A 25,517-nucleotide genomic window follows, 5' to 3' on the forward strand; every position below is an offset into this window, starting at 1 on the left:
CGCGCTGACATCCCCGGAGCCGCCGCCGGGAGCCCAGCCCGGGCAGCGCGGAGCCCGGCACCCGCCGGGGCGGCCGCCCCCGCCGAGCCCGTCCCGCTGCCCCCGGGGCCGCTGACAGGCGCGTCCGGCGCTGCCGCCCCGGCGGCGACAACACCGCCAGCAACAGGCGCGTCCTGCGCGGGACCCGCGCGGGCACGGCCCGCGATGCGCCCGCAGCGCTGCGGCTCCGGCCCGGCCCCGGGGCGCGGGACGGGCCGGGCGGGCGGGACCCGCCGCAGGCCTCGGCCTGGAGGGGCGGGCGGGGGGTGTCAGGCGGGGTGACACCGCTCCGCCGCTCCCCGCGGCAGGGCCGGCCCGCCAGGGCTGCGGCCGGGGCTCGCCCGGGGCTCCGCGGCGGCCGCGGGGGGCGAGCGGGGAGGACGCGGCGCGTCCGCGGGCAGCGGGCCCGTCGCGGGCAGGCCCCGAGGGGACATCCCGCCGGTCACTCGGAGCGGCCACCCCGCGCCCCCACCTGATCCCGGGCTGGGACCCGCGCGGGTCCGCCGCGTCACTCACCTGCGGGAGCGGGGGCCGGGGAGCGGCGCCGCGGGGCCGCGCTGCGGGCGGGCGGGCGGCCGGACGGGCGGAGGGGGCGGGCGGCGGCGGCGGGTCCGCGCTCCGGGCGCTCGGCGCTCAGCGCTCAGTCGCCATTTCCCGCCTACCGACCCGCTGCACCGCACCGAGGGACCCGGATGGCAGCGGGGCCGCCGCGCAGGCGCGCCCGGCCGGGGGAGGGGGCCGGGCCGGGGCAGGCCGGGAAGGAGGGAACGGGGCCTGGCGCGGCGGCGGCGCCGGAGCCGGCGGCAGCGGGACCGAGAGCAGCGCCCGGCGCCCGCGGGGCCTCGGCGGAGGAGGCGCGGCCGCTCCGGTGTCCTGGCACCGGGCCGGGCCGAGGCGCCGCGCCGGGAGGTGAGGGGAGAGGAGAGGGGGAGCTCTGAGGGGACGGCGGGGGCGCGAGCGGGAGCGAGTCCCGGCCCTGCCCGCGGCCCCCGGCCCTGCCCGCGGCCCCCGGCCCTGCCGGCGCTCCCCGGGAGCTGCGGCAGCGCCGGGCAGCACTTGCCACGGACGGACGGACGGACGGACGGAGGGGCGGGCAGCGCAGCCCCGCGCCGGCCGCGGCTCCGGCCGCTCTCTCCCCGCGCTCCCCTGGGCACCGCCGGGCGCTCCCCGGCTCCCGGCCCGGCCCTGCCGGCTCGCCCTCCGTCCCATTCCCCAAGCGTCGGGCAGCGCTGGCTTGCGGTTTCGGTTGCTGTTTTAAGTCGCCTGTGGAGTGTGTTGTGAAGTTTTATTTCCGCTTTCTGTTTTTTTTTCTAGGCAGCCTCTTTGTGTGGGAAATGCTGAGGATGGTGCGTGCTTTACTATTTAAAGGGCTTAATGAAGCAGCTTGGCCATCTCTTGCAGTACAGCAGCATGTAGTGAGGTTACATTTCTCATCTCAGTGCTACTGAACTTGGATATCTTAATTTTTCTCTTGATGATCACTTTTACTTACCAGTCTTTGTAACAGAAATCAGTTCTCAGGTTCCCTGTGTTATGACAGGGTAACATCTCAAGGTACTGCCCAGAGTGGAAGGTTTTTACAGGAGTATCTGGCATCCTCTAATTTAGCAGTGAAGAAACTTACGCGGGTGTTGTGTTTCCTGGTTCCTGTTGACTCCCTGCTTAGCTTTTGAACGTGGATCAGATTATAGAAGTCCCAGCTCTCTAGTCACCTAAAATATTCATTGGCTTGTTAAAGCGAAGTACATCTGCTGCTGTGAAGCCAAGATTTGTTTTAGAATTTTGCCACTGGACTCTACTAGTCTGTCTTTAACAGAAGACACTATAAAGCTAATTTTACTATAGAAAAGAGGTTGTAGGAAGGCAGTGGAAACTCATTCAGAACAGGGAACCATATTCCTTTAGACCATTCAAGTATTTCTTGTGAATATTTTGTGAATGATCAGCTATGAAAAAGGTTAGTTTGGGCATGTTAGAGCCTCGTTAAGATGGTTTGGCAGTCCCTGAGGAGGAACCTGTATGGCAGGATAACTGTGTGATGTCTCACACTGTTACCCCAAAAGGACAGTCACTGGTACTTAGAAAGTGGGAGTTTTGGGAAATGGTGGGTGGAAAGACTCTCTCAAGCCATGTAATTAAAATGAAACAAGCGGCCAGAGGATCTGATCCAGTAAGATTCAAAGCAAGCAGGTATTTGTGTGAGCACCAGCATGCCAAAAAACACTACAAGAGATTAAACATGTGACTCAAACTGATCTTTATGGCAAAGAGAACTGCCTGTTTTTGTGTAACAGGGTATCACAATTTGTTTTTCACAGTGCTTTGTGCTCTCCTCGAGTTCCCTGGTGCTGAATTAGGGAGAAGGGGCAGGACTGGCAGGAAAGGGAATGTGGAAAATCATCTTGCTGATGGTGTTGCTGTGCAGGGAGGAGTCCAGAGGTCCCCTGCTGTACCCTGCTCCCCACGGAGCACAGCCTCAGCCCTGTGTGGGCAGTGTAAAAACCCTGTGCTGGCACATGGAGCTCAAATGTGTGTTTGGGCCAAAGAAAAGGCTGAGCTGGCAGCAGTGGGCTTCCCCTGGCCAGAGGATCTGGGCTCCTGAGACACCGGAGGAGCTCGTTTGCTTCACTTCACAGACACTGAAGGGGAAATGTGCACTTGTCAGACCACTGCCCATTCCTACACTGGGATCCCGACTGCTCCTGGAAGGCCGCTCCTCAGGGCTTAGCATTTCCTCCCAACTCTGTCCCCTGAGCCGTGCAGAGCCCTTAGCTCTGAGTTTATACACCATATAAACTGACATGCTCCAGAGTGAGCTCTCTGATGGTGCAGAGCTCATGTGGAACAAGCTTTTGCAGCATCTGCAGCTCAGGGCTGGGTGGGGTTTATTCCAGTTCTACTTTCAGTTTAACTTCAGCATCGGGCACTTCTCAGCAAATTCAGGAGTCTTCTTTGGGTTTATATGTTACTATTGCCCATTTCCAGTATTTGCTGTCCCTGTTGCCTTTCTGGAGGGGGATCAGTTCCATCAGATAGCTGACCAGAGTTAAGAGAGAAGCAGCTCCCAGGCTGTGCTGCTGCTCCATCCCTGGCGTCTGGGAGCCAATCTGGCTGCCCAGGAGCAGCTCCAGACTCGCTGTTCTGACTGCAGACACTCCAGCTGACAGCACCAGGGATTCATCTGCTCCCAAAGCCCGCAGAAACACACGGGAATGAGCCTTGTGTTTGATCTGGCACAGTGCAGCACTGGAGAGTGGCGTGAGACATTCCTCCAGGGATGGAAATGCACTGCCACCAGTAGTCAAACCCGGCTTTGGGAAGCTGAACTGTGGATTATCCATCCCAGTAATCCCAGTGTGGCTACAAAGGGTTTCATATAGGTTCAGGAGTTGGAGTATTATGGTTTCTGTATGGGCATAAAAATGTTCAGGCATAAATATCATTACTCTGTTTCTGGCTGGCTTGAAAATTCCACTGCACTCTCATAAATAGGGAGAGATGGCCCCGGTTGGTTTTGTGGGTTTGTTTTCCTGTTTTGCTTAAACTACAGAAATCTGGTCTCAGTGCTGGAGCCAGCTGGAGCAGCAGGACACTGCTCCTCCACATAAAGTGCCTAATCTCACATTTTCTAGTTCATAGCAGCAAGATTTGACTAAATCAAGTATTTTGGTCACTCTCCTCAAGGAAGGGTCCCGGGGTACTTCAGCTGGGAGTGCCCTACTTGGGTGCCAGGTTACTGAAAGCTCCATGTATCTCCTGGAGCAAGGATTGCAGCTGACATTTATGGCTTGTAGAAATTCTCCTTAATAGGGATAAAGGAGAAAGTTTTCAGATAGAGAATTTCTTCAGAGATGTGTGTGTATAGGGAAATGGGTCCTGCTGAGAGTTCAGGCCCTCCAAACCACCACATGAATGAGTTTGTTCAGTCTAGTGTGCAAACTGTGAACAGGGGCAGTCAATAGATTTATAGAGATGAAAATCTTTTGTACTTTCTGCATGTACTACTGCAGAACATTCACTCACCAGCTCTTCTGTCCTGCAGGCTTTGGATTTTCCACTGTTGCTGGGTTGGATGTATGAAAATGTAAAATGACAGCATTTAATAAAACCCACAAACCATTATCTCATGTCTGTTTGTTTCTTGTCACTTCAAAGTATGTTCAGCTCTTCATGGCTATTAAAATGCTGAAAAATATGAGGGTTTGTTTCATCCAGAACTGGGTTTGACCTTTTGGCAACATCCTGCCCATCAGCTGGGTTTTCCCCATTTTGAAATTAAAATGGGTTCACCAGTGATTCGTTGTTTTTGTGGGCGCCATGTGACTTGGCAGAGTCTGTTTGCTGAAAACCTCCAAAACTGGGCAGCTAGGACTGGCTGGAGTAACTGGAGTTGTTTCTCTGGCTGTTGGGTGGAGGTGCCTGCATTTCTGACACTGCCTGAACTCATCCTCAGCCTTGGCAGTCAGATCTCAGCTCCTTGTCTGAAATGCACTGCCACGTGGATCCAAAGGGATTTAGAACTGGAGCCTCGGACCCAGGACTGGGTGTGCTGCTGGGGCTACCTGGGCATGCTGGTTAAAATGTGGGCTGTCCGTGGTGGGAAGAGGCTTTGTTGGTTTCTGCTGTGGGCCTGGAATGTGAGAGCCAGTTTGATTCCCAGTCTTGCTGGGTGCTGAGGGAAGCAGCTGCTCGAGATCTGTCGGCGTTGTCTGTGCTGCCATTGCCATGGCAACGGGAGCCGGCTGCACACAAACGGCACAGGGATGTTGGAACAGCATTTCAAAACAAACCTGAGCTGGTTTGTCTGTCCCTGAGCCTGGGGGTGCTGCACAGCCCAGCTGCAGGGGCAGCTGTGAGCCCATGACTCTGCATCTCCTGCTTGGAACGGTGCTCCAGACCCCTCATCATCTTGGGGGCCTCCTGGACCCTCACCAGTAGCCCCTTGTCTTTCCTGAGCTGTGGAGCCCAGGATTGAACACAATACTCCAGGTGTGGCTGCACAAGGGCAAAGCAGAGTAATCACTCAGATAAAAAGAAGAAATAAAGAGAAAACATGGAATGCATAAAAAGAAAAGGCAGAGGAGGAGGAGCACAGGAGCACAAGAGGGATGGTCCTGTTGACGGGCAGGGAAGGGAAAAGCAGCTGAAGCTGTGAGTACAGAATGGTTTCATGTCAACATTTCAGAAGTAGCTCTCTCTTTAGAGGTCTCCCCAAGCTGTGCCATGTGATGCTGCACAACTTTGGAGAATTGGGGTTCAGCTGGAACCAGGACACTGAGGTGGAGTGTCCTCTCCAGGCGCTGAGATGGAGTTCTACTTTTTAAACGCAGAAACTGGGGGAATTTTTTTTGTCGTTGACACTTGAAGAAATAATAAACTATCTTAAAAACCCATAACATAATTGTACAAGCATTGAACTTTATTTAAGAGGTTCATTGAGCTGGCAAGGAGCAAACCTGACCCATTACTTCAGCCCAGCACCAGAGCACAGGGATGAGTTCAATCACCCTCACCAGGGCAATCAACCTGTGTCCACAGGAGCCCTTGGGGGAGCAGGGGGGACAATCCCCTTCATTCCCACCACTGCAGAGCAACTGAATCATCCCCATCAATTCTGAAAGTGAATACAGAATACAGAAAAGGGTCTGACTTACAGATCTGATGGAGAAAACCAAACCAAGGGGTGTGCTGGGTATTCAGGATCAGGGCATCGAACTGGAAATGAACTGGAGTGGCTGGAGCTGGGATGGACACTCTGGGACAGCACACCAGCACCCACAGCGTGTTTACCTGGGCAAAGGCTGGTCCTTCCATCGAGGGGCTGTCACAGCTGCTGGAGATGTGTCTCACTGACACACTTACCCTCTTTAACACAAAGATTTCCTACAAGCTGCAAATTATTTATATCACCTTTTAAACTGAGCTATTAGTTGCACAGCTTTTTTGGGATGTATCGAATTATTCAAGTCCTACTACAGATTTGCAGCTCTAGCTATGAGATGTGGTCTCTGTACAGGAGTTCAGTGGGATGTGATGCTGGGTTGCAGTGAGGAAGGAGCAGTTATTGAACCATTCAGTTCCCAGTCCCTCTGACATTCCATTATCACTGCTGTACAAACCCCAGCACTCAGGAACAGCAGTTCTGCCACACAGGCGGGACTGTAGAAAAGGAGTTATTGGCTGTACACGGCTTCCACAGTGGCTTTGTTACATCAGGTACAAACTGTACAAGTTCTCTAGGTTCCAAGTGTTCTAAGTGGCAGAAACACTTCAGCCTGTGTTTATAGACTGGGTTTAAGTGTAGAGATTATTACAGGTAAGGACCAGGCTGAGTAACCAGCTCCATGTAACAGCAAAGATGTGGGTTTAATACAACCTGCAACAGTACAAATATGTACATATGTACAGAGGGGGTCCTCTCCTCCTGCTGCTGAGCATTCTCGGCACTTGATCCTCAGCTTCTCTGGAAGCAGGAGACACTGGAGTAAAACAGGTCCAGTTTTGCAGCACCTCAGGTTCCTGGGTTGAGCTCTCTGTGCCCGGGGCCTACAGCACCCCCTCGCTGAGGCGGGACTTGCCGTAGTCCCCCAGGTCGTTCTGCAGGTCTCGCTCCTCATCATCTGCAATTACAGATTGCAATTAGATCACGATTAAAATGCTCGAATCAGATCTGATGCGGTATCGCTGAAAAAATACTGAAGTACAGTTGCCAGGACATGCTGCTAAGGGCACAGCCCTGAGCTGGCCAGGGCTGTGAGAGGATGTGCCCAGCCCAGCTGTGAGTGCTCCAGGAGGATCTCTGGCTGCAGGGCAGCCCCGCCTCACAGACTGCCTGACTGCAGACACTGCAGCACTGTCACATCAGCTGCTGGGATGAGACTGCCTATCAAGCTTTCAAACTCCTCCACTAAAACCCAGCTCCTGCTCCAAGTCCCAGAGCTGACACCATTCACAGAGGGTGAGAACCTCCGGGACTAGCACAGGGAAGTCACTGGGACCCCTTCCTTAACAAGGGCCTCCTTCCCTCAAAAAGTGAAAAACCCTACAAGTTCCATTTGTTCCAACTAATAAGCTTTTCCTGCACCTCAGAGCTATTCCTTTCTATCAGGAAAGACTCTTGTTCACAGCAAAGGAAATCCAAGTTGAGCTCTCCCAGCTCCACCTGGAGCTCTCCACACCTTCACACCCAGCACCCCAGGAGCCAGGCAGGGGCCTGAGGGGCTGCTCCAGCAGCAAAAGGCTGGAGTTCACCTGCATGACACAGGTTTGTTCTGTAAGAAAGTGCCACCACAGCACCTGGATGTCCTGGAGTTACCCCCCCTCCACCATCCAGCTACCACTAACAGACATTTTAGAAGCTGCCACCTTCAAACATCCCCTTGCCCTTCTGCAGGTGCCTGAGGGGAGGAACCAGGCTGGGCACTGTCCTGCCCCAAGGTACATTCCCCAAATCAGCTATTTCCCCTGGATAATTTCAATCTAAGCCTGCACATTCCTAGAGGCAAGAGAAACCATGTGGAATCCAGTGGCTTTGTAGCACATGCCACAGCCTTTGTTCAGCCTGATGCAGACCTGGGTGATGTTTACCTGACAGTTTTTAGACAGAAATTCTCATTCCTTTTTTCCCCTCCCTAAACAATTATAACCACCCTCCCTTCAAAGCCCCCATTCTGCCCTCTCCTGCCCTGCAGACATGTCAGTATAAAGCCTGAAGCAGCCACTTTTTCTGGAATATTGCTCCTAGAAGCTCTACCAGCCACACAGATCACAGCTCAAGCCATCACGACAAGTTATTAAGGAACAACAGAACAAAGCCTGGGAAATGTGGTTTGAGGTAGTAACACATCTGCTCAGACCATCCCTTGGGAAGAAGCTTCCAGAAGTCACCCTTTAACCCTACGAGCTCTTAATCCAGTCTGTCTATACAGAGACAAAGAGGGCTTCATCAGCAGAAGGACCTTCCCCAAGTTCAAATTCCAGGCCACCGGAGCTGGGACCTTGCAGGGACCCCGCCTGGAAGGGAAATGATTTGATGGGGTCACTGTCAGTCAGAGCTGCTTTTTCGAAGACCACTCACACTGCAAGTTACACAAGCCCAGTCTCTGGGGTGTAACATTTTCCCACCACTTAGAGCTGTATCACAGCCACCCTTTCCCAAGTGGCACTGGGGAATGCTGCCCTTGTCACTGCAGCTGTTCATGGCACCCCCACTGCCTGAGCCACCAGCTCCCTCATGAAGACTCCACAGCCAGGTACTCCCACTGAGGGAGCAGCACTGAGGGGCAATGAGAGCTCTGTGGGATGGGGACAGGGACAGGGTGCTGCATCCCTGCACCGTGTGGCAGCCACCTACGGTCTGGCTCTGCTCCCAGGGAACAAGGGACAGGACAAGAGGAAATGGCCTCAGGCTGTGCCAGGGGAGGGTCAGGTTGGATAGTGGGAACATTTCTTCACAGCAAGGGCTGTCCAGAGCACCTGCACTGAGCGAGGCAGATGGCACCAGCCAGCACAGACTCAGCTGCAGTTACAACCTCCAGAGTTGCATCCTGAAGCCCAGGTAAGGAACTACTGCAGCGAGGAGCTGGGCAGGACCCACTGAGGGCTCAGGGACACACAGGAGACCCTGCACTCCCTGCCCACAGCAGGCCAGCACCACCAGGGGCATGGCTGTGCCAGGAAAGTGCCATGGGAAGGGACACCCGCTACTGGACCAGGCTGCTCTACATGGCCCTGTGCCTTTGTGCAGCTGCCAGCCCAGAGACCCGCCAGAGGGGCAGGTGTGACACAAACCCCTGCGAGTCCTGAGCACAAGGGGCACACAACAGCCTGCAGCTGGAGCAGCAGGCACTGCAGTCCATTAATAAGTTAATCAATTGCCAAAGGTTCTGGTCCATCCTATTCCTTCACTGGTGCACGAGTTTCAAACGGCCAGTCCAGCCTAGCCTGCTGACTCTGCACTTAGCTGCATGCTCACACAGTCAGCTGCTTTCTACTGGCTTTGCCCATTCATTTTGCTTAGATGCCAGTTAAATAGAGTGCCTGAAAAACCTCCAGCTAAAAACTTATTAAGTTATATAACTTATATTATGAGGGTCAAAATCAGAGGGCCTGTAGGATTTTTGTCCCATTTCCTATTTCCACCCCCCCTTTATTTTACACTTCCATTTAACTGGAAATACTCTCTGCGTTTACCCAACATTCTCACCCTACAGACATGCAGGCCTGTCCCAAATATCCCCCAAGAGCTGGATGGAGAAGGCAGACAAGGCAGAGGCAAGCGAGGGAGGCGATGCAGGAGCTGCATGCAGGACAGGGAATGGCCATGCACACACAGGTGTTAGGCAGCACTGGATCACGAGCTCCGAGGTGGGTTAGCAGAACACCACAAGCCTGTTGAATCTGTGTATAATGCACAAAAGTGACACCTGGAATCACCACCTGAGGCCTCACCGCACACCAGCTCCAGGCAGGTGTGACAAGAGCAGGAGTTGAACCACTTCATTCCTCTACTTGACAATTTAGGAATGTGAAGGCCCAAAGCCCTCCCAGCCAAGGGCCAGAGCTGGGGGTTTGGGTAAAACCATGTCTGGAATTTAGAGTCTTGCTTTTCTTAGCAGGAGCTATAGACAACTGCAGTAAGGTGCCAAAACCCTCTCTCTCAAGACTTGCATTGTTACTGTCCCACAGAGAGTGAGACCAAATTTCAAGCTTGTTTGTTTTGTCTGAGCAATTTGTGATCAGCTAAACCAGAGAGGCTTTACACAAATTCAACAAGGAACTCAGCATGGATTTATCACAATGGGATGGAGGTAAGGCCCAAGCTCACCTTGGACGTCTTCTTCTCCACCATCACCATCCTCTTCCTCATTGTAAGCCAGCTCGGCCTGTTTGTCTGCCTCGTACTCACCCACGTTCCCATCATCCCCATTATAATCTGCCAGTTTAGAACCCTGCTGTGGGTCCACAGGGGATTCATTCTCATCAAAGAACCGGCCTGTGGAGTAGGAAAGGAGTGAGTCAGCAGCAGAGAGGAAAGAAACAGGGAGATCCTACACGAGAGCAGATGGCAGGTGGAGGCAGTCAGGGTCTGTGGTAGATCCAGCTGGAGAGAAAGGGGGAGAAGGGAGAGGGCTGGGGCAGGGGTTGAAGAGGGCTCGTGGAGCACCTCGGTGCAGGCGACACCTCCGTGTCACCCTCATGACACCTGACTGTCCCACACTCCTCCCTCCACAGGACGGGCTGAGCGAGCACCCAAACAGCTCTGCCTTGGACTGCCCACAGGCACCAATACAAGATTCCTCAAAAAGCACAAGAGCACTCACTCTTGGAAGGGTCAGTAGCCGCTTTTGCTGAGGCCTGGCATTTTGCACACCCTGGAGGCAGCCAACGCTGCCCTAGTGCCCAGCAGGGCCTGCAGAGGGTGCCCTGCTGGCACGGGAGCGAGCCCAGCACAGGCCTGCCCTCGCTGCTCGGCCTGGAAACTCTAGCTGGCTTTACACTTTGCTACCCTAGCAAGCTTTAACTGTTTCCAAAATGTCCCAAATCCAGTATTTTCATCTCCCAACAAAAAAATTAAGAGTGGTTTCAGATCCTGAAACAATGCACGAAAAAAATGGGAATCAGCTGGAAATACTGAATGAGCAGGCAAGCACCCAGGCACACGGTGAGAGATTACTGGTGTGATGTCAGCTCAGAGCTGGTGTTTAATGGGATACAGGGAGATCTCCAGCCTAGTGCTGGAGGGAAGCAGCTCTGAGTCTGCAGAGGTCACTGGCCTGGAAGACTGTGTACAAATGGGAAAAATGGGATTAAATTGTGATACAAGTCTTACACACTGGGCACCAAGGCTGCCAGGGCAGGTGATGATTCCCAGAGCAAGCAACTAATGGAGAAGTAAAACTGGAGAATTATTTCAACATCAAGATTAAAAATGGACAGATGTAGAAGTAAAATTATTCCCTAAACAATGTGTCTGTAAAAACCAGGACAGAAGCAGTACCATCCTGCTTCTCTGTATGGGGAAAAGCAGCAGAATCACACCTAGCATAGCTCAAACGTACAGGAACACTAGTTTCAGGTATTTTCATAAAACAAGTAAGAGAAACACCCACGATCTGTTTAGAAATCCAAAGTGCCATACATTATTCATTGCCTGTTCGTGTCTAATGGAGTGATCCTGTTGGTATTTTTGATACTGCATTATACACAAAACCCAGGTAGGACAGTGGGATTTGCACATGTTAAACCCAAACTGAGCCATGGAAGACAAGGGCATGTACCCAACTTCCAGCAAAACCAGCCTGTGGGTAGCCAGAGACACTTTGACAAACAAGCACTGAATGAATTCAGGTTGACAGAAGGAAAGGTTGAAGTTGATGAAGAGATCCCAGGAAATGCAGCAGGCCCACAAAGGCTACAGACTGAGCTCAGGGAGCACAGTCAGTCTGGTGAGCCCACCCAGTGCCACTCCTGCCATGGGCAGGGATACCTCCCACTGTCCCAGGTGCTCCAAGCCACATCCAACCTGGCTTTGGACACTTCCACAGATCCAGGGGCAGCCACAGCTGCTCTGGGAATTCTATCCCAGCCCCTGTCACCCTGCCAGGGAACAATTCCTTCCCAACATCCCATCCATCCCTGCCCTCTGGCAGGGGAAGCCACTCCCTGTGTCCTGTCCCTCCATCCCTTGTCCTAGTCCCTCTCCAGCTCTCCTGGAGCCCCTTTAGGCACTCTAAGGTGTCCCCAGGCTCTTCTCTCCTCCAGGCTGAACAGTCCCACTCTGCACCCTCTACTTCACAGCCTTCAGTCACCAACACCAGCCAGGCTGCTGCCCACGGTGGGAGCTGCAGAGCTGTGCCACAGCTGGGCTCCTCCATGCCAGGGGTGAGTTTGTCACCAGTGGACCTCTCTGAACAGCCACTGACCATCAGGACAGACCCTTACACAAACCTGGATTAGCTATTTCCTCCCATGATAAACTCTCTCCCTCACTGCACCATTAAAACCTACAACAGGAGTTATTCCAGATATGAAGGAGCAAAGAGAAGAGACTAAGTGGGGACAATTCCTGACTCTTGAGTACCCCCTCACAGCCTACAAAGGAGACATTTCCTTCCCAGTTCCACCTACCCCCCATCATATAATCCATGACCAGGGAAGAGAGACAATCCATTAACAAACCCAACCACTGAAATGAGAAGCTCTCACTCCAGAAGTTTCTTCCAGAAGCTGCTCTGATAATATAACAAGCCTTGCACACCTCAGGACACACAGAGTGGAAGCCAGGCCTGCCCAGATTCTGTGACAATTTGTAATACACTTGTCCCTGCTCCATCACCAAGTTCTGTAAGTGATATTAAAACAACCGAAGTTTTCTCAGTTTTGACTGAATTCCTACAATATTGTCCAAAAAGTGTACTGAAGTCAAGTAATAAAATGAGTAACTCAGCATCCTGCATATATCAAAGTTCTGATTTAACCAATTTAACCGTGAAGTAATTTCCAAAACATCCTTAATTCTGACAAGGAAATAACTTTTTAAAATCACTGAATGTACACGAACACATGTACATGTGACATGAACACACTATATTCCATGAACACATTATATTCCTTCTCAGGCTCCCTCTCCGAAGCCACCCTCCGCAATGGTCCCCATTTTCCAGACAGGTACTTACACAGATTAAAAATGAAGAGATTTTTTTAATATATTCAAGTGTGTGATATTGGCCAACTTACTTTGCTTAATCTTCTGCAAGTCACTAACTCGGCTCTTTGGGATTTTTAGCTGGTCTGGCTCAACCTTGTGCTCTTTCTGGGTTTCCACATTTTCTTCAAAATTCAAGTGCTGGAGAGAATTTGGAGGGATCTGCTTGGCAATGTCAGCGTTTCCATCGCTGTCACTGGGCAGACCTACGACGTTGAAATGGGAAGTTACACTCGGAATTTTAGCAAGACAGGATTGGAACAAGCCACCTGCAGGGCAGGCATCACCTGATATTCTCTAACCTTGAAGTGACTTGATCAAACACAGAGTTAATTTTCTTTGGGTTTGTCTCTCTTCTAACTGCAATTCCTCCAAACCCTTTCACTGCAGGACTTTAAGTTTTCACATCCTAAACCTTCCCCATGTCACCCTCAAGTGAGCTGCTCCCAAGGACAGGAGGACACTGAGCAGGTGACAGGAACATCTGATTGTGGCTAGCAAGAGATCAACAACCAACCCCTGAGGGGGTGGTGCAGCCCTAATTCATACCCTAAGGAGGAACACGCATTTAAATTACTCTGTCCACTTGAAGCACTTATCTTTCAAATTTCTAACTCTAATTTAGCTGTGATTGGTCAGAAGGCTCAGAAATGATTGGTTTGGAGGGTACAAGAAGAGATCATAGAATAGCAGCCCAAGTGCCTCAGCCAGGTAAAAAACACAGCCTTGGATCCTGCAGAAATTGATCCTTAGTTTTCTTCTTGTAACCAAAATATTGTCCCATCAGCTGCAAACAGGAATTTTACCTGGTGCCAGGTTTGGAGCATGGGGCTGTTCAGTTGGAAGATTGATAACAGGCTGATGACCTTCACTTTTCGGAGCTGAAATAAGTGGCCTCTTTAAAGCTAAAACAGAACACAGGGACAAAAGCATTAACATGAAACAAGCACACTATTTACCTGGTCTTGTCTAACAACCCTGTAAACTTCTATTTTTTTTATAATTTCCTTAATGAAAATACAAAAGGTAAGATTTCAGGAAGGGCATTATCTAAAACATTCCATTTGGAGATTTCAAACCTCTAAGGCACAGTTGAAATGATCTGATTTTACACCCCACTTGAATTTTATTACCACAGAGAGATTTTAAGTCTGCACTCACTGTGTACCACATGGTGTTCACACACAACATCCACATCACCAAAACCCAAATGTGAAAGAATGAAGAGTATTTCTCCTAACCAGTGGGAGTATCTTCAGCTTTAGCAGGGTCATTATCTTCTATTTCAGGCATGCCTGCATCTCCTCCTGGCTTGATTTTCTCTGCAAGACAAGAAAAAGATATTCTGCCTTACTAACCCTCCAGTCTGAACTGTGAATTTCCCTCTTGTGGAAGGCTCTAATTTAGAACAATCACTGCAGCTAATCAATGTACCTGAGCCAAACAATTGCTTTTTCTCCTTCAGAGAAATGCACAGTCTGGAGGCTGGCAGAGGATGCAACCCAACTGGCCCATTCTCTATCACAAATGCGCAGAAAAGGAAATACCTTTGCCATTTGCACCCTGTTCTGAAGGCTCCTCATTCTTCACTATGTTTTTATCTTCCACCTCTGCCACGGTCTCAGGTATTGCCTGGTCACCATTGCTGGGGCTGACTGCAGTGTCTTTACTAGACTGAACTTTTTGTGTGGCCTGTTAGAAAAAATAAGGAGACAACATTAAACACTTCCCTGGAAATTACAAAATAAACATCCTCAAATTCAAGATTACTTTGGGTCAGCAAAACTGCATTTATGAATTCAGTGATCACCAAAGCAAAGAGCAGAGCACTCTATGCACAAAGCTGGACCCTGGAAACACAGCTGGACAGAAAATGTTCAACACAGCACATCTGCAAGACATTTCTACTGCCACAGAGAGGTGTTAAGCACAACAAAAACAGGTTAAGGTAAGCCTTAAAGCCTCAGGTCAAAGCCTTGAAACAATTCTAGACTGTAAGAGAAGATGTGACAAACCTGCTCTCAGTCTGCCCTTTTATTTGAGATGTTTATAGATGAAGTAAGGAAACAAAATTTTAAGCATCTGTTTGCAGGAAAGAGGCCCAAATTCTGCTGGCAGCCTGCTTGATGTAATCACACCCTTGATACCATTCCAGTACCATCACAATTTGCATCACATTAGCACCTCATGCCTCGGCAGAGCTCAGGCTCCCTCTGCAGTGACCTGGGTAAGGCTGTGAGAACACAGATCCCACCCTGGAGAGCTGAACAGAGATATCCATGTTACAGGCAACAACTGAAATCCTCAGCAATGACATCATGGAGCAAGGCTGGAGCACAGCAAAGAATTTGGCCTCAGCTTTGAGCTCAGTCCACTGGGTGAGACAGCAGGCAGATTTCTTACACTAACACCCACTTAGGGCTGCTCAGGGGGATCCTGACCACAAAGTTAGGGAAGAAATGTCCCAAGCCTCCACATCTCTGAGGCAAACAGCAGGCTTTGGGCTCTTCTCATTCAACACAAACTTTTTTGGCATTACCTTTTGTTCCCGAGCAATTTGGTCCATTAATTTCTTGATGTTCTCTTCATGCTGCAGTCTCATTTCCTTGATCTGCTGCCCACACTGCAGGCTTGAGGTGAAACACACCATTAGTTACACTTCATTTGTTGGATCTGCTCTCCCACAAATAAAATAAGGGGGAAAATATGAAGTGGCACAAAAAGCCAAACCTGAGCTATAACCAGAATAGTCTGTTCAAGAAGCCTGGCCCTGGCATGTATATGGAGTGGGAATGGACTGAATACAGTAAGAAAGCAGAGCTGGAGAAAAACAGGCACAGAGCCGAGAAAACAGTAAAATAAAGAGAATGGCCTTGAATATACTTCCTCCAGAAGCTGGAATGCAACCAAAAGGTCAAGCTGCACAGTTAATCTGTCCACAAATATTAATTCCGCTGGGAAAGCAACGTGTCTCTCCTGGCTGTCAACAGAGAAGGTGCACGAGTGCCACTATCAGTTACTGCTCCCAACTCAAATAACACCATCTGAATACACATCCAGCTGCCTCAACTTCCCCAGCTAGCCACACATCAGCCCAATCACCAAAACTCCCACGTCCCACAAACTCCCAGCATACCACAGAACTTTATGTATGTAGAAGTTTCAAACACTTTCTCAAGAGTTAAGTTTTCCTCACTCTTCAAAGCAGGAGTATTTGTTCTCCCTGTTCCTCTATCATCAACTGAAAGGGCTGAAGTCAATTAAAAATTTCAATCTACACAAGGTGCTTTCAGCTTCATCTGAAACAAATGAAACTACACTGCTAGAAAGGCAGCAATTAACAACACTGGTGACACAGGACTTGTCCTTTAGACTCCTTCATGAACTAAATCTCCATGTTATAAAAAATACATTGACTTAAAAATGCAGAACGATTCCACTAAGTCAAGATTCTCCTTAGCTCCTACCTCACGTTGGGGGAAGGACTACAACACCACAAAGAACTTGAAAGTCAAACAGTCAGCTCAGGTGCATCGCCAAGCGAGCACACTTGTGTTTTATGATTAGCAGACACGAGATTAATTAGCACATTTTAGTAAATACAGGTCTCCCTCACACACACCAGCCTGCAGCTACCAACACTCCTGAGGACACACCTGTCATACTCCAGCCTCCTTGTCAGGTACGTGTTGTTCTTCTTGTACTCGTGCAGCTGATCTTCCTGGCGGATGAACTCCTGCCGTAACTCTGCCAGTTGTTCTGGGCCAAAAGAGCAAAACCAACATGAATACAGAAAGGTAAGAAAAAATGCCCCATGGCAGGTACAATTTCCAATATTGCTAAGTAAGAAATTACTCAAGTTTCATGTCTAGACATACTTTAAAGATTCTTAAACCGACTTGAAGAAGATGCCACTTTACTCATGTATGCCAGATGGCAGCATGAATTAGAGACTAATTCTTCTGATACTATTCCAATCTCCCTAAGTGATTCTGCACCTTTGCATTCAGAAACCTTGCACAACGCTATTTCACCTATCTGCTGGAAATGTCCATAATTTCCTGAATGGTTCTGTCACTCTGAGTAACACGGAAGCGCTGCCAGGTGACTCCAGGCAGGATGCTCAAACACTGTTTGTGGCAATGAGTGTACAAAAGGAGGCACCTTTCTGCTACCCGTAAAGCCAACACAAATTTCCTGTCTTCACAACTGCTCTAGCAGCTCTCCCTGCTCCTCAGGCTAGGAATAATGAAGCTCCCTACTATTTTAAGCCGCAGCTACATGGATACAGGCAGGGCCCATGTGTGTTGTGTGCAGCCATGTTCAGATCTGATCACGTTCTGGCTCACTGTGAAGTGTTCTGAGTACACCAACACCCCAGGCATTATAATCATGTCTGTACAGAACTGCAGAGATGTGTCCTGGACCTTTTTCTAACCCAGCATAACCATCACAGTGTTTCTGCTCAAACTCTACTAAACTGTGTGTTTGGCCATGGAAATGATTCTACTGTCTTGTAACTCAGCAGTGCCAGAACACACATCCTTTCTGCAGCAAAGTGAGAGCCAGCTCTGCACTTACCTACACCAGGTAACAAACACAATGAGATTCTGCATTAGGAGAAATGTGAAATTACAAGTTCCAGCATCACCAGATCCTTCATTTATATTGCATTCAGCAGCACCTGGGCAGTTAAAATGCACAACTTCAGCCTGCCAAATGAGTTTGGCCATGAATCCCTCACCCTTTAGCCGATGTATGTCTGCCATCTGATACGAGATGTTGTTCTGCAGCTTCATCTGGAAGGAAGAAAAGGTTGGATAAATACAGGTGACCAGCAGCCTGGGGAGGGTTTGGGCTGTGAAAATTCAGGTGTGTCTGTTTGCTTGGTGAAGCACCGTATGGACAGGATTATCAGAGTGACGTGCACAAAGTTCCTGTAAATCTAAGAAATGTGTATTTAGGGAGTGTAAGTGACATCACCAAACTAAACACTGTGTTCAGGCTTTGCTAACAAAGGCTTAACTTTTAATTCCAGAACGTATTTATATCAAAAAACTAGATTGCCTTGACTAAAATAAACATGCTGCATCCTGATATTGCAAGAGGGACAGTAAACAGCCAAAGTCAAAGCACAGGTGGATAAAAATAAATACAGCATCAACAGCAAAACCAATTGTTACCTAAGATATATGATCTAATAGAATAGTTATATTTAAATAGATCTTTTATGTGTTGCTATCTAACACCCTAACACACATTCTATTTTGAGAGAGTATCTTACACCAGTAAACAACAACAGCTTTAATTTGGCATTTTTAGTAAGGAAAAAAATAGCTACAATAAGTAAGAAATGCACATACACAAAGCCCTGAAGTAAAGATGCTTTGTTTTGTCATTACATAAAGACAAAAACCAGCAGGAATGAAGAGAAAGATTAATGTGTGGAATATTCTGAGAAAGCAGGTAAAAACCCTTGCCTGCCCTCAGGCACCTCAGGTGCTGTGGCCGTTTTTGTTGCAATTCCACAATGATACAAAGGGTAACTGCAGGGAGGTGCTGAGCAGGGCTGTCAGCCGTGGGTGACAAGGTCAGCATCACCTCTGGGAACAGCACACTGCAGTGCCAGCCCAACCACTTGGCCAGGACATGGTGGAACATACAGGGGGACACAGGGCCTGTTTCAGTTCCCCCCACAGTCCCTGAAGTGTCTGTGTCAGTCGCCTCTCTTTCCTGTCAAAAAACCCCAAAACACATCTGCCCTGTCTTTAGGACTTCCCTGCACCTGAGCCTTCCCTTTTATCAAATTCTTCATTATTTAAATGTATTTCCCCTTGTGGTTTTCTTGTTACAAAAGCACTCTGAGGCTGATCCCTCTGCCCAGCGTGGGTATGATCAGGCATTCCTGCCTTGGCCCTCCAGCCATGCAGGAACTGCAGAGAGGGTGCTTTCCTGCAGCACAGTGCACACAGAACATCCCACAGCTCTGGGCACACAGAGAGGCTCCTTGGGCAGCAGAGCTTTTGTGCTAGCCTGCAGGATCCTGGCTGTCCCTGCCAGCAGGGCACTGCAAGACCCTGCCTCACCCCTGGAGCACAGGCAAATCCTGACCCATGTCCAAAACAAAAGCCAAGATGGTTCTAGGGCCTGGAGAGGCACCACCACGGCTCCCACCTATGACACGACACAGCACTGCTTCACAAGGCTTTTCCCCAAAAAAGAAAGCAAGCAGAACTGGAAAATTCTAGGGACATAGTAGAAAAAACAGCAAAATAAACAAAATGGCCTTGAACATATTTTCTCCAAAACCTGGAACATAACCGAAAAGTCCAGCTCCACAGTTAATCTGTCAGCATTTATTAATTCCACCAGGAATGTGATCTTTAGGTAACCTGAGCCCTCTGACCACAGTGTTCTGAAAGAGGGACAAAATTACTCCCCAAAGGGACACTCAAGGAGCCTCCTGGCACGTCAGAGCCACGTTTGTCTCATGCTCTGCCCACTGAGGCATTCAAGGCCCCCTCACAGGATGGACAAAGCATCATCTCATCAGGGCCAGCCTGGGTAGGATTTGTAGAGCTTCACTTCAAATGCACAACTGGCTCTGGAGTGGGGACACACAGGGAAGCAGAAGACACAAGTCACCACCAAGCCTCTCCATCCACTGGGCACCCACCGTGCCAGCTCCCCTTCCAACAGGGGACAGGGGAGCAGGTACGCCCACTGACTTGCTGTGTGAATGAACAAGTATCTCCCCCTCTTGCAAAACTACAGGCAAGAATCATATTTTCCTGTATTCCACTCTAATGCAGTTGTTTCCCAGAACCCAATAAATCTGTGAACAAAGGAGATCCTGAGAAGTAGCGGGGTCTATTTTCAGACCCTCATCTATGAGAATTCCTCATACACAAACCCTTCCCACTGGCTCTTGCTGATCCCATAACCATGTGCCTGGCGGGGGGAGGGCTGCCGTCTGTGAGCAGGAGCTGCATGGGAATGTGCAGCACTTTTATCACACAATCTTTCCTTTTAGTGATTTTGAGTTTCAGAGAGAAGTGACAGAATTTATATCCAAACCAGCTCAGCTGACAGCAAATGTCCCTCATCTGAAGGACAGAAAAGGAGGAAGCTTTTTTATGATTCATGGGATCTGTTCCACCTACACATGCAAAACCCACAATCCATGAGCCATGGCGCAGGTCCAGCTCTTCCTGGGCCCCATCCTCCTTTGGTCTAGACCTATTTGTATCGCTGAGCTCTCAGGGGCTCCTCAGGGCCTTTCCAAGCGCTTGGAAAATAAACCCTCTGCAGCCCAGTGAGCCCTGCACAGGAAAAAAACCCACCAGAAATCCTATGCATGGTCATGTGGCAACCCTCCAGTGAATCCTGAGTTGTGAATCTTGCCATGTAACAACTCCACATTGCTGCTGTCAAGCTACAGCTTTGCAAACCAGGGAGTTACCAAGTTTTGGCAACAAAGAACAGACCCAGCTGCTGCTGGGGATGTTTGACTAAACAGTTCATCCCAAGCACTTCTGGGCAGCAGGTAAGGGCAGGGCAGCGTTGCACAGCTGGCACAGCCAGCAGTAGCAGGGAATGAGAGGTGCTCTGTGCATGCTGGGCACCTGCCACCTGGAAGCTCTCCACCCGGGACTGCTGCCAGTCCCTCGTGTCACTGCGCTCACGGCACAGGGATGCACTAAGCTATGGAAAAACCCCAACCCCAACGGCATGCTGCCAAAAACCCATGGAATACCAGGGAGCTGGTGCTACCTGTGCATGCAGCACCTGCCCAAACTCCACAGTAGGCATTACCCCTGCCTGCCTCTCACAGGGTGCCTCAAAAGAGACCTCCTTGCTTGTTCCAGCTCCAACAGACCCTCAGGAGCTCACCACAGGAGGGAAGAATTCCCAAGAATTCATGTTTTCCTGCTTCTTTTTAAACACAAGACACTGGGTCACACTCCCATATTTGCTCCCAAAAGCAAACATCACCCTGTGCAGTGTGACGGGCTCATTCCACAAGCAGGGAACAGAGGGGAGAGCCAAGGGTTTGGCCTTGACTCCAGAAATCCCTGAGCCAAGAGCAGGCTGCTGCAGAAACCGGGGTTGCCTCAGCACTGGGAAAGGCACTTGATTTATGTGACCACAAGGCAAAGAACCTCAGCTGAGGACAAAGGAGCACAAAGCACAACTGACACCAGGACTCTTCAAATGAGTTTTCCTTAAAATGAGCCTGAATTTGTTGTGATCACTTGATACCAATGCTGGGGTTTTATTTCAGCTCCTGCATTTCACAAACGGACTAAGATCACAGGTAATTAGCAGTTTGGTCAGACAGACTTGTCAAAATCTATTTTAAGAGGAAAATATTATTATTCAAGCCTTTTTTGGTCAGACACTTTATATCTACTACTGTTTCCTTGTGACAGACTTTCATTCTCTAAAACAAAGCTTTACTCACTACTCTCGCAGAAGCAGCAGTCCTTAAAAAAAGTCATTTAAAGGGTTTTAGGAAAAAAATAAACATGGTTGCCTCTGAGAAAAGATAGTGGCTTACATGGGAGGAAAAAAAGGCCAGCAACTGGTTTTTGATAAAATCTTGCTCTTCTGGCCTCTTAGGGCACTCTGAACATTTTGAACACAAGAGAGAGGATGTTCAAAAGCTACGAGCTCACACGGCCTTAACTGACAGCTTCTGGAACAAAGGAGGAAGACTCACAGCACACACGGCAGGCAATTAACACTAAATTTAATTTGGCAGGTTTACTGGGCAGCTTTCTCTTGCTGCCCTCTGGCTCTGCCCTGTGCAGGGTCACACTCAGAGGGTCCAAAGCCCAGGCAGATCTCAGGGAACAGCAGAGGGGTGGGCAGGCAGGGGCAGCCAGCAGCAGCTGGTTGTGCCCCGTGGCTCCAGTAACCAGTGCTGCACCGCCCAGCTCAGACCTGCATCTCCTCTCCTGGTGTCCTACAGGAACACACCACAGATTTCCAAAATACCAGTTCCTTGCATTAAAAGCACCCCTTGTCATGCAGCCCAGTAACTGATCCCAGAATCCCTGAGGCTGGAAAAGCCCTCCCAGACCATCCAGCCCAACTTGTGCTTGATCCCCTTGTCACAGCCTAGAGCACTGAGAGCCACATCCAGGAATTCCCTAAACACCTCCAGGGATGGGGACTCCAAACCTCCCTGGGCAGTTCCAGTGCCTGAGCACCCCTTCCAGGAAGAAATCCTTCCTGAACTGTGCCTGCCAGCTACCTGAAACTTGCCAGGGGAGTTTTACACCCACAGGCAGTGACACTAACACACCAAACAAGCTGACTGCGCTTTTGCAGACAGAAGGGGAAGTATCTTGGCTAAACCCCAACTGCTTTAGAATCACTGAGGCTGGAAAACACCTTTAAGATCATGGAGTCCATGTCATATCCAACTGGAATTTTCATTGCAATCTAAGGAAAAATAAAAATTAAAAATATGTTTGCTGAACAGCCAAAGGGCTTAGTTTTAATGGCTCAGTAGGAAACATTAATACAAACTTTATCAGTTTAAGGAAGTGTTACTCTGGAATGTGATGTGTTCCTATTCAGCTTTTTCTGTGACAACTCAATGCATTTTCTGAGGCTGCTCATCCCATGTGCAATAAGAAAGGGCCAGAAAAATAAACCTAGCCAGCAATAACCCTGGAGAGTGTGGCATTTCCATAAATCCCACTGTGAGAACAGTGTTCAATGAGCAGAGTGATGACCTGCATGCAAATACACCCCACATGCCCCCTGAGCAGGACTTGTGTGCTGAGCCCCTTGAACTTCCCAGTTCAGGACGGTTATGAAAGCACAACAGTGAAAGTTGAACCATTCACTCATCTTCCACAACAAAAGAAATCCCCAGACCCCCCCTACTGAAAGGGCCAGCTGAATTTTCAATGAGCTTGGCTTCTCCAAGCCAAGGAAAATGACACGTTAGTCAGCAGCAGGGTTGTTAGGTGGTTTTTTTCCCCCTCAAGTACACGCTGGCAGCATAAAAATCAGTGTGCTGTACCAGGCATTCCAAGAGGCAAGCTCAGGGTGAACACTACCCTGGTTTCATTTCCCTTGAAACTGTAGTTTTTGCGTCTGGTTTCTTGAATGATCACAAAAGATCAAATATTCTCAGCAGAGACAGAAAGCTAAAAAACAATAAGTAAATTCGAAACAGCCGTCTGGAAATGAGCGATCTCTAGGGATCTTCATTGTTCACAGGACATCTCCAGCTCTTTTTGGGGACGTTTTCAGAAAACAGAGAGAGCTGCAGTTGTCCCAGCAGCACCAAACCTGAGCCTCGGGGCCTCGGTTCACTCCCGAGCCGTGGGGACACCTTGGGCAGGCGAGGACGGACAGTGCCCCGGGCTGAGCCGCCCCGCAGGGCACCGGGACCCCCCGCCGCCCCCTGCCCTTACCTTGCCGTCCTCGCACCTCTTCACCTGGCCGTCCCTGGCCTGCAGCTGGCTGCTCAGGTGGCTGTAGTCCGCCTCCTTCTGCTCCAGCTGCTTCCTGTGCGAGTCCACCTTGCCCAGCAGGTCCGAGTTGCGCCGCTCCAGGCGGCCCCGCGCCACCTCGGTGCGCTGGGCCTGGCTCTGCAGCTCGGCCAGCTCCTCCCGCAGCAGGGCCTGCCGCGACGCCGCGTTCCAGCAGTGGAAGGCGAGCACGGCGATCACGGCCAGCAGCGCCACGAGCACCAGCGAGGGCAGGCGGCCGCCCCGGCGGTTCGCCCCGAACCCCACCATGGGGGAGGCCGCGGGCGGGGGCTTCAGGCGTAGCGGGGAAGGCGCTCAGGGGGCCCTGAGCGGGCGGAGGATGTGAGGGGAAGGGGTATCCTGAGCGGGGTTAGAGGGAATGACCGGGGGGGAACTGGGGGGGTCCGCGGGGAGGGGGGGCGAGGTGGGGGGCTGAAGAAGGGAAGAGGCCCTGAGGAGAGCAGGCTAGGGGAGCTGGGAGAGAACGGCGGGAGGGAAGAACCCGAGGGGAGCGGGCGGTGGCCGGCAGAGCTGTGCCGGCGCCGGTTCCACCCGAGCCGCCGCCGGGCCGTGCGGGACCGACCGGCCGAGCCGCCACCGCGGCGCCCCGCCCGCCTCCCGCCCCCTGCGGCTCTCGCGAGAGGAGCCCGCGGAGCGCTCGCGAGAGCCGGGCCCCGCCTGCCCTGAGGCGGTGTGTGCCGGGCGGCGCGGCTGGGCCGGAGCCCCGCGCGGTCACGGTGAAGGGCGTTAAGAACCTGCCGGTGTCACACCGTGCCGTGCGCGGGGAGGCGCTTCACAGGCACAGCCCCAGTGTCCAGCCTGGCTTCGGGCACTGCCAGCGATCCAGGAGCAGCCCCAGCTGCGCTGGGCGCCCTGTGCCAGGGCTTCCCCACCCTCCGCGGGAACCGTCCCTGCCCAGCATCCCGTCCATCCCTGCCCTCCGGCAGTGGGAAGCCTTTCTGTCCCTCCAGGCCCTTCTCCCCAGTCCCTCTCCAGCTCTCCTGGAGCCCCTTTAGGCCCTGGACGGGACTCTGAGGTCTCTGGACCCTTCTGCAGATGAGCCCCTCCAGCTCTCCCGGCCTGGCTCCGGGCAGGGCGCGCTGCGGCGGAACCTCACGGGCTTCTCTGCGCCACACGAGAGGCACTACCGGAGGGAACAAAGCGTGTCCTCGGGGCGAAGCGACGGTGTGGCTCTCTCGTTTTATAGGAAACACTCAGATAACGCTTTGACTCTTGGGCAGATTCCCTCACACCCCGTTAACGCCACGGGGCCGCTGGTTCTCACGGGGTAAACGGGACACAGAGCGGGGCTGGAACGTGGGACCGGCTCCGGCCGTGTCTGCAGCCGCTCCCTCGGTGTGAGGGGAGAGAGATCCCAGCAAAGTCAGGGTTTGGTGTTATTGGGAGAGAGATCCCAGCAAAGTCAGGGTTTGGTGTTATGGAAGAGAGATCCCAGCAAAGTCAGGGTTTGGTGTGAGGGGAGAGAGATCCCAGCAAAGTCAGGGTTTGGTGTTATGGGAGAGAGATCCCAGCAAAGTCAGGGTTTGGTGTTACGGGAGAGAGATCCCAGCAAAGTCAGGGTTTGGTGTTATGGGAGAGAGATCCCAGCAAAGTCAGGGTTTGGTGTTACGGGAGAGAGATCCCAGCAAAGTCAGGGTTTGGTGTTACGGGAGAGAGATCCCAGCAAAGTCAGGGTTTGGTGTTACGGGAGAGAGATCCCAGCAAAGTCAGGGTTTGGTGTTACGGGAGAGAGATCCCAGCAAAGTCAGGGCTCGGTGTGAGAGGACAGAGATCCCAGCGAAGTCAGGGTTTGGTGTTATGGGAGAGAGATCCCAGCAAAGTCAGGGTTTGGTGTTATGGGAGAGAGATCCCAGCAAAGTCAGGGTTTGGTGTTATTGGGAGAGAGATCCCAGCAAAGTCAGGGTTTGGTGTTACGGGAGAGAGATCCCAGCAAAGTCAGGGTTTGGTGTTACGGGAGAGAGATCCCAGCAAAGTCAGGGTTTGGTGTGAGAGGACAGAGATCCCAGCGAAGTCAGGGTTTGGTGTTATGGGGGAGAGATCCCAGCAAAGTCAGGGTTTGGTGTTACGGGAGAGAGATCCCAGCAAAGTCAGGGTTTGGTGTTACGGGAGAGAGATCCCAGCAAAGTCAGGGTTTGGTGTTATGGGAGAGAGATCCCAGCAAAGTCAGGGTTTGGTGTTACGGGAGAGAGATCCCAGCAAAGTCAGGGTTTGGTGTTACGGGAGAGAGATCCCAGCAAAGTCAGGGTTTGGTGTTACGG

General features: G+C 51.2%; 2 protein-coding genes across 3 annotated transcripts in view; both read right to left on the reverse strand.

The window, feature by feature from the left end:
- Positions 1–659, reverse strand: part of CTDSPL2 (CTD small phosphatase like 2) — a 29,593-nt gene extending 28,934 nt beyond the window's left edge. Inside the window, exon 1 of the mRNA XM_084213844.1 lies at positions 556–659. The gene's annotated coding sequence lies outside the window, so the exon portion shown is untranslated. The remainder of the gene's footprint in view (positions 1–555) is intronic.
- Positions 660–5,464: 4,805 nt separating this feature from the next.
- On the reverse strand, positions 5,465–23,848 carry GOLM2 (golgi membrane protein 2). 2 transcript variants are annotated; one of them, XM_084213373.1, is made up of 10 exons: positions 23,182–23,848; positions 17,490–17,544; positions 16,402–16,504; positions 15,285–15,375; positions 14,293–14,437; positions 13,987–14,067; positions 13,552–13,650; positions 12,778–12,951; positions 9,866–10,033; positions 5,465–6,659 (listed from the first exon to the last, which is right to left on the reverse strand). In XM_084213373.1, the coding sequence occupies exons 1-10, from the start codon at positions 23,506–23,508 to the stop codon at positions 6,586–6,588; spliced, it is 1,317 nt and encodes a 438-aa protein (XP_084069499.1). In that variant the 5' UTR covers positions 23,509–23,848; the 3' UTR covers positions 5,465–6,585. The 2 variants fall into 2 exon arrangements, with proteins under 2 accessions (XP_084069499.1, XP_084069500.1); XM_084213374.1 differs by lacking the exon at positions 9,866–10,033.
- Positions 23,849–25,517: the final 1,669 nt, after the last annotated feature.

This window comes from Fringilla coelebs, assembly GCF_963513975.1.
Source record: "Fringilla coelebs genome assembly, chromosome: 12".
NCBI lineage: Eukaryota > Metazoa > Chordata > Aves > Passeriformes > Fringillidae > Fringilla > Fringilla coelebs.

Coding starts and splice junctions, on each gene's coding strand:
- GOLM2 (XM_084213373.1), bottom strand. CDS start 23,508: ATGGTGGGGTTCGGGGCGAACCGCCGGGGCGGCCGCCTGCCCTCGCTG. Junction 15,376..16,401: donor AGGAGGCTGGAGTATGACAG/GTGTGTCCTCAG, acceptor TTTCACCTCAAG/CCTGCAGTGTGGGCAGCAGA. Junction 6,660..9,865: donor TGGAGAAGAAGACGTCCAAG/GTGAGCTTGGGC, acceptor CTGTAATTGCAG/ATGATGAGGAGCGAGACCTG.